Source organism: Callithrix jacchus, chromosome 16 (genome assembly GCF_049354715.1).
Source record: "Callithrix jacchus isolate 240 chromosome 16, calJac240_pri, whole genome shotgun sequence".
NCBI classification, from domain to species: Eukaryota; Metazoa; Chordata; class Mammalia; order Primates; family Cebidae; genus Callithrix; species Callithrix jacchus.
The window spans coordinates 75737837-75745950 of record NC_133517.1 but is presented as its reverse complement, the minus strand read 5'-3'; the positions used below and the strand labels follow the sequence as shown (position 1 = coordinate 75745950).

General features: G+C 37.1%; 1 protein-coding gene across 1 annotated transcript in view; it reads right to left on the bottom strand.

The window, feature by feature from the left end:
- Window positions 1-4490: 4490 nt before the first annotated feature.
- The window catches only part of HAS2 (hyaluronan synthase 2), a 28164-nt gene continuing 24540 nt past the window's right edge, over window positions 4491-8114 (bottom strand). The window contains exon 4 of the mRNA XM_002759268.7: window positions 4491-7407. Coding sequence (XP_002759314.1) covers window positions 6478-7407 — 930 coding nt within the window. The 3' untranslated portion in view covers window positions 4491-6477. The remainder of the gene's footprint in view (window positions 7408-8114) is intronic.

Genomic DNA, 8114 nt, shown 5'->3' with positions numbered 1-8114 from the left:
CCTCACATATAGTAGACACCCAATCAATATTTGTTGAAGATCAAATGAGTGCATGAACGAATGAAATCATGTAAAGTAAGGACATATTTAACTTGTACTATAAATATTTTTTTCCTGTAGAAACAAATTTAACATGATCCAACCCATGATTGTTGAGCTCCTGCTTTTTGACAAAATGACAAAGATGCAGACTTAGCCTCAAAAACCATTTAGTGTACCAGGTTGTTACCATGTGCACTAATACTCATAAAACAAGGCAGAAGAACGTCTGGACTGCATGACAGAGATAAAAATGGAACACTAAAAGTGAAGGAAATTGAATTATTTTAAATTGAGGTATTGGGTAAAGGATATGCTAGTAAAATGAAGAATATGGAAGAATTTTGACAAGTAGATAGCGGAATGGGGGAAGGTGAAAAGCCACTTAAAATCGAGAACAAATATTAACAAAGATCAAGGAGAAGGGCAAAGTGTGTTCAAGAGGGAGCAGCAACATTTAGTTTAGTAGGACATAAAAAATAGTAGGCCTAAAGGACTGCAAAAGAGAAAAGAGATAATCATCAGCCTTGAATAATTTCTTGTATATTAAATGCTTTTATCTTGTTGACAATGAGGTGAAGTTAAATATTCAGAATTGGACCTTAGAATGATAATTTTAATAGAAATGCAAAGAATCCATTGGATAAAACAGCAATGGAGAGTAGAAAGGTAGTCAGGAAGTATTTTCTTTCTTTTTTTTTTTCTTAAGCTGGAGTCTCACTCTGTCACCCAGGCTAGAGTGCAGTGGTGCAATCTTGGTTCACTGCAACTACCACTTCCCAGGTTCAAGCGATTCCCCTGCCTCAGCCTCCCGAGTAGCTGGGACTACAAGTGCGTGCCCCCAAGCCCTGCTAATTTTTGTATTTTTAGTAGAGACAGGGTTTTGCCATGTTGGCAAGGCTGGTCTCGAACTGCTGACCTCAGGTGATCTGCCCGCCTTGACCTCCCAAAGTGCTGGGATTACAGGTGAGAGCTACCATGCCCTGTCATCAGGAGGTATTTTCAACAGTTCAGCTAAGGGATTTAAAAAGTCTTAACAAAGATGAGAGATGAATTTGAATGACATGGCAAAGCTAAGATCAAATGGCTATAATAACCAGCTGGTTATGGGCTTCTTATACCAAAACAAAAGCTGAAGAGAGTGCTTGGTAATTGGCATGAGGTGATGACCTGAGAATGTAAATAAGAGGCAGACTGGGAAGAAATATGATGAATGTGGTCAGGTGCCTGGGAGAGCAATACCAGTTTGTTATAAGCATGCTCAGGCCAAATCGCAATTATAAACACAATTGTTTCTGTGAGATCTTCAAAATCAAATCATCATAAAGTGACTCACTTTGTTTGTTTGTTTTGTTTTTTGTTTTGAGATGGAGTTTGACTCTTATTGCCCAGGCTGGAGTACAGTGGCACGATCTCAGCTCACTGCAACCTCTGCCTCCTGCGTTCAAGGGATTCTCTTGCCTCGGCCTCCCTAGTAGCTGGGATTACAGGTGCCCGCCACCATGCCCAGCTAATATTTTGTATTTTTAGTAGAGATAGCATTTCACTACATTGACCAGGCTACTCTCGAACTCCTGACCTCCAGCAATCCACTCACCTCAGCCTCCCAAAGTGCTGGGATTACAGTCATGAGCCACCGCGTTATGACAATGTTAGAAGCCGGTCCAAAAATTCCATAGGTGCGTGATCTATCAAAAGTCATGTAAATACTAGTATTTCTCCACACTGTGTTATGTTCTCCTATCAACCATCTTCAAATTTATTTTCTATAGTCATGTCCCACTCTTGGTTAACTACAACCTCCACTTTAAATTTGTTAATTCTGTTTAAAGGACCATATAATAAAATTACATCACGATAGCTGTATTCATGTTATTTCTTTTACCTGAAAAGTCCTTAATTTCCATCCAAGTTTATACATCTTTAAAGAATCAACCTAAATACCAGGCTATCTTAAAACCTGCCATTATGAGGCTAATTGTACATGTTCACCTTCTTCTTTTTACATCCCATGCCACTCTATACCACTCTATACCTTTACTTTACCTCCCATGCCACTCTAAACCTCTATTTTGCATCAAATCCCTGTGTAATTACCATATCCCTCTTATGCAATTATAAGCTCTTTGAGTATAGAGACAGTGTATACTATACCACTTCATTTCTTGCCCATAACAGGAATTTTTTTTTTTTTTTTTTGAGACAGAGTCTTACTTTGTTGCCTAGACTGAAGTGCAATGGCATGTTATCTGCTCGCTGCAACCTCTGCCTTCTGGGTTCAAGTAATTCCTTTGCCTCAGCTTCCTGAGTAGCTGGGACTATAAGCGTGAGCCATCACCCCCGGCTAATTTTTGCATATTTAGTAGAGACAGGTTTTCACCATGTTGGCCAGGCTGCTATTGAACTCCAGTGCTGGGATTACAGGTGTGAGCCACGGTGCCCACTCCATAACAGGTACTTAATAAATTTAATTAAAACCAGATATCTGCCAACACCCATAAATTATATTAAAGTAGAAAAGTTCAATGGGAGAATATAGTATTTGAATGAATAGCTATCTTGGAAATGATACACAGTTTGAAGGGTACAATATAAGATACTAGATTAGGGCAATGCTTCTCAAACTTTAATGTGAGTAAAAGTCACTTGGATGAAAATCTTATTAGACAGATGCCCCAGAGAATTTGATTCAGTAGGTCTGGGGTAGGGCAGTGAATTTGCATTTCTAATAAATTCCCACATGCTGCTGTTGCTACTGGACAGTGGACAAAATACTGAGTAGGATTAGTTGAAGGGGCAAGCTTGATGTCATAATGCCTGGACTTGAATTTCACCACTACAATGTACTGACTTTATAATCTTAAGTTGCCAAATTTCTTTAAACCTCTCTCAGCGTCCTTGCTTCTAAAATGGCAATAATAATGGAACATCTTGGGACTGTCATGATAAATAACTAAGCCAAGCCATAAAGCATCCTCCTCGTAGTACCTAACACGTAGTAGGTGATACACAGTAGCAGGTGTTCAAAACTTAGGTGTCAGTGGGAATACTTAATGGTACAACTAAGTCAACAGATTCCTAAAGAGCAGTGGTCATTACACTATGGCCTGCAGGATATATCTGGCTCACTGCCTGCTTTCATAATGCTGGTGAATTAAGAATAGTTGTTATTTGTTGGTTTGTATTTTTTTTTTTTTGAGACAGGGTCTCTCTTGTTGCCCAGGTTGCAGTGCAGTGGTACAAACACAGCTCAGTGTAGCCTCCTCTACCTCTGGGGCTAAAGCAATACTTCCACCTCAGCCTTCTGAGTAGCTGGGTCACAGGTGACACCACCACACCAGGCTAATTAAAAAAAAAAAAAAGTATGTAGAGGTGGGGTCTTGCCATGTTGCCCAGGCTAGTCTCAAAATCCTGGCCTCAAGCAATCCTCCCACAGTGCTGGAATTACAGGTGTGAGCCACCATGCCCAGTCCTAAAATGTGTACTTTAAGCCTCTTTACATTAAAAGATTGTCAACAAGTGGTGACTTTATCAGTGAATTATTAAGATTAGAACCATCAGTATTTCTGTTATCTCCATTATCTGACAATAGTGTGCAGTGGGTATATAGTTTATAAGGTAGCAGTAGAAAAGTAACAAAGGATTCTTATAAAACAGATAATACAAAAAGAACTTGGAAATAAGATGAATTTGAGGGATAAGAGGTAAAAGATAATTAATATCTAAGCTCCTCTAATCAGAAAATGCTGTCAGATGTCCCAACCCACTTTTAAAAAACTTGATATTTATTGTCTTTTGTTCTGATTATAAAAACACACTTATAGTATTTGGAAAATACAAAAACATATACAGAATATAAATCAATTATTCCCAGTATTAGAGGTAATCATGTTTAAACATCTTCACTTTTATAAAATTGGATGTTACTGTACAAAATGGTTATATTTTTAAAGTGACATTTCTCCAAAATTCACATATATTATCTGAGAACATTTTGTTCAATAGCTAATGATGTCCCAATTTTTAGAAATGTCATGATTTATTTATTACCCTCATGAATTGATCTTAGGTTAAGGTTTTGTTATTTCTAAATAATGCTAAAATAAACAAGCTTGCTTATATTTCTGCATATCTTTGATTTTTTTTCCTGCTACAAGTTACTACAATAAAAAAAAATTTTCTAAATTTATGTTGCTTTCAAGGGAAGCAGAAGAAAAAGACTGTAGACAAGGGTAATGATAATTAAACAGTCTCTCTCCTCTCTCTCACTCTGGTTTTGCAGATTTCCAAACCACACCAATTTTGGGGATTTCTCCCTAATAATAAGTAATATTAAATGACATGTTCTCTTTTACCAGCCATCATATTTTTTACAAATCCCCCTTCCTAAATCCATACCATTATAATCAGGAAAACAAAGGTCCCCCTTCCCTTAGAAAAAAAGGCAATAATCTTATCAAAAATATTTTATTTACAAAAAATTAATTATACTATACATCCTATACTGGAAATACATTGAATAATTGCTAAAATAAATACAGGCAATTAATTCAACTTTTTATAAGAATGAGAGAATTTGACATTTGAATGTTATCAAAGCTTAACTTAGAACATAAATAGTTAAAAAGGCAAACTCAAGTTTTAGTTTCATTTATTGGCATGGTGTGTTTGTTTCCCACAAGCTCCCAAATCAGTGAGAGTCTTGAGTTTCAGAATGTGTACCTGTTTGTACTCTGAAGATAGAATGTGCAGCTTTTTCTTAGGCAGGATAGATGTAACATAGATGACTGCATAAAAATGAGGCAGAAAGGCAGGAAATGCATCGTTTAACAATTCTCCATGTGTCTCTGCCTCACCATAATGCTGTTGATTCAATTATTCATATTTCCAATGATTGTGTTTTCAACACAAGTCTACACAGCACCAGCTACAAGGCAAAGTCAATTGTGTAAAAAATAAAACTGGATAATGGAGACCCTGTAGTAACTACATTAGGCAAGTTCAGAGTATTTGGTTCAAATTTTTGTATGTGCCAGTTATGGATAGACTTACTAAACCTTGATATCACTTCTACTGTGTAGACATTTTTATACAGGCCCAGAACAGGAAATAGGAAGCAATGATCTGTATAATTGAGAAAAGCAAAATTCCTCATTTGAAAGTAAAAAAGGATAGATGCTTGATGCTGACATCTGCCAATTTTTAATTTATATGTTTTATATTTATAATTTATCCAACTCACCCATGTAAACATCATACGAACATGTAAAGTGAACTGGCAAGTTGAAAAAAATAAAAAAAGACAGGCAAAACACGTTCAATGTATAGATAGAATCCAGTAAATTTGGGCCACGGAACAAAATCTTTGATAAACCGCATTGTACGTGCCCAAATTATACAGATAATTTCTCCACTTTCCACTTTACTTGGTCTGGGAAAATACTGTCAGAATCTCCAAAGAATATTCCTCTTTGATATTCATGTTTTGTCCAGTGATGGATGCCTACTGTTTTCTTTCAAAGACTATCATTCCCTTTTTAAAAAAAATCTTACGAAAAAATTGCACTACCTTTGGCCTTGATTTTCAATGATTTTTTTTTGTACACACAAAAGCATGTATTTTTATTTCCAAAGTATGACAGGTATATTGGCCTTTTCTAAAAGAAATAAAAACAAAAGTTAAAATATTGAAAGTTTAAATACTTTTTTTTCACAGAAATAAACTATTCAGTTTTAAAAGATAGAGAGAGAGAAACATTTTATTCTTTCTATCATGAACATCAGTCAACCAAGCTTCACATTTTGGGCAGGATTTTTTAAGTATAAATTTTTTAGGAACTTATTTTATTTAAAAAAGGAAGAACAGGTTTATTTTTGCAGAGAAGTAAAATATAGAATATGCAAAATTTGTCTTTAAGATTGGCATACAGAATTTTAAAACACAGTACAATTATATCAAAATACAGCACAGCCAACGGCCTTTAAAACTTCCTTTGGCATTTTATTTGGTAAAGTTAAAAAGAAAATCCTTCCTAAAAAAAATTATCTATCAAACAGTCCATAAGTTAGGTTGTATAGGTTGAAAGAATGTTTCCTTGAGTTTCCAAAATCCTTTTCTTCCATGATAACCCACATAAAGCATGGCTAGTGAGGTATATAGGGCAAAACACTTTCAGGCGGATGCACAGTAAGGAAAAAGTGCACAAACAAAGAATTCATCCCATTTTCATAGAAATAACAGGTTAAATCTGAGTTTCTTCTTGTTGATGTATTGTTTTACTTTGGCAGAATGAAAATAAACCCACATAAATGTCTTTGTTCAAGTCCCAGCAGCAGTGATATGTCTCCTTTGGTGGCACTATCTGATGCCACAATACTGTACAGCCCCTAGAGGAACTAAGGTGTTGTGTGTGACTGCAAACGTCAAACTATGGAAGATCATACATCAAGCACCATGTCATACTGTTGTCCCTTCTTTCGCCTGCCACACTTATTGATGAGAACTACATACAGCGTCAAAAGCATGACCCAATAGCATGCATAGAGCAACGTTCCAACAATTAGAACTGTCTGTTTGGATTCTGAAAATGGCCTTTTAGATTCCTTATAAATGGTGAAAATCACACCACCCAGGAGGATTGTAAACCAAACTGATACTGGAATGAGTCCTATGAAATTAACAACAATGGTTTTCCTTCCTGATGTGCCCCACCCAGCTTTGTTTATTGTTGCAATTGCAAACATCTTGGCAGGAAGTAAACTTGACATGTATAACACTGAGTAGAGAGACATGAAGACCATGACGATATTTCCTCTAAGGCAGCTGGCAAAAGATGATTTTATAAGACCTACTAGCTGGACAGTTAACAAGAAGAGGAGGATGTTCCAAATTTTACCCCGGTAGAAGAGCTGGATTACTGTGGCAATGAGAAAGAAAGGAAAGAATCCAGTGATAATCGCTTCATAGGTCATCCACAAGTGATGTTTGTGAAACCACATTGCATTGTACAGCCATTCTCGGAAGTAGGACTTGCTCCAACGGGTCTGCTGGTTTAACCATCTGAGATATTCTATAGGTGTTTCAGTAAGGCACTTAGATCGAGCTGTGTACTTCGTTGCATAGCCCAGACTCAGCACCCGGTTCGTTAGATGCCTATCATCACCAAAGCTACATTGGTTGCCCATAAATTCTTGATTGTACCAGTCTTCCACAAACTCATGCAACAAGGAGTTTCTGTACATTCCCAGAGGTCCACTAATGCACTGGACACACCCAAAATAAGACTGACAGGCCCTTTCTATATTAAAAGCCATCCAGTATCTCACACTGCTGAGGAATGAGATCCAGGAATCATACTTGTTTAAAATCTGCAAGAAGAAAAACATAAGTAAAAGGTAAGCGTTAGCTAAAAATTCCGGCAAAACCTGCTCCACCCTGAGGTGACTACCTGCAGTAAGATTTGTTATCTGATGCTCCTCTTTTGGCCTCCTTCCTCTTTTTGGCATGGTTACTTTATATTTTCTCTGATTCTCTGATGCTATTACTAATTTGTTTAGTTGTATGCATGTGTTGTGATTCTTTGATGGTGAATATTTTTTTCTACTTCATCATTCTCTATCCTCGTTTTGCTATTCTTATTCTGTTTGTTGTGTTATCATACTGAGATGATATTTATTTATTTAGAGATCGAGTCTCACTCTGTCACCCAAGCTGGAGTGCAGTGGCACCAGCTTGGCTCACTACAGCCTCTGCCTTCTGGGTTCAAGCAGTTTTTTCCTGCCTCAGCCTCCCAAGTAGCTATGACTACAGGTGTGCGCCACCACGCTTGACTAATTTTTGTATTGTTAGTAGAGACAGGTTTTGTCATGTTGACCAGGCTGCTCCTGCTCCTGACCTCAGGTCATCTGCCCACGTCGGCCTCCCAAAGTGCTAGGATTACAGGAGCAAGCCACTGCACACGGCCATATTGAGATTTTTTTTTAAGGCTTTGGTTCTCAATCCCTAAACTCTTTTTCCAGGCACTCTTTCATAACATCTAAGATTTGAATGTTTTTAGGTCCCATCTCTCCTGTGT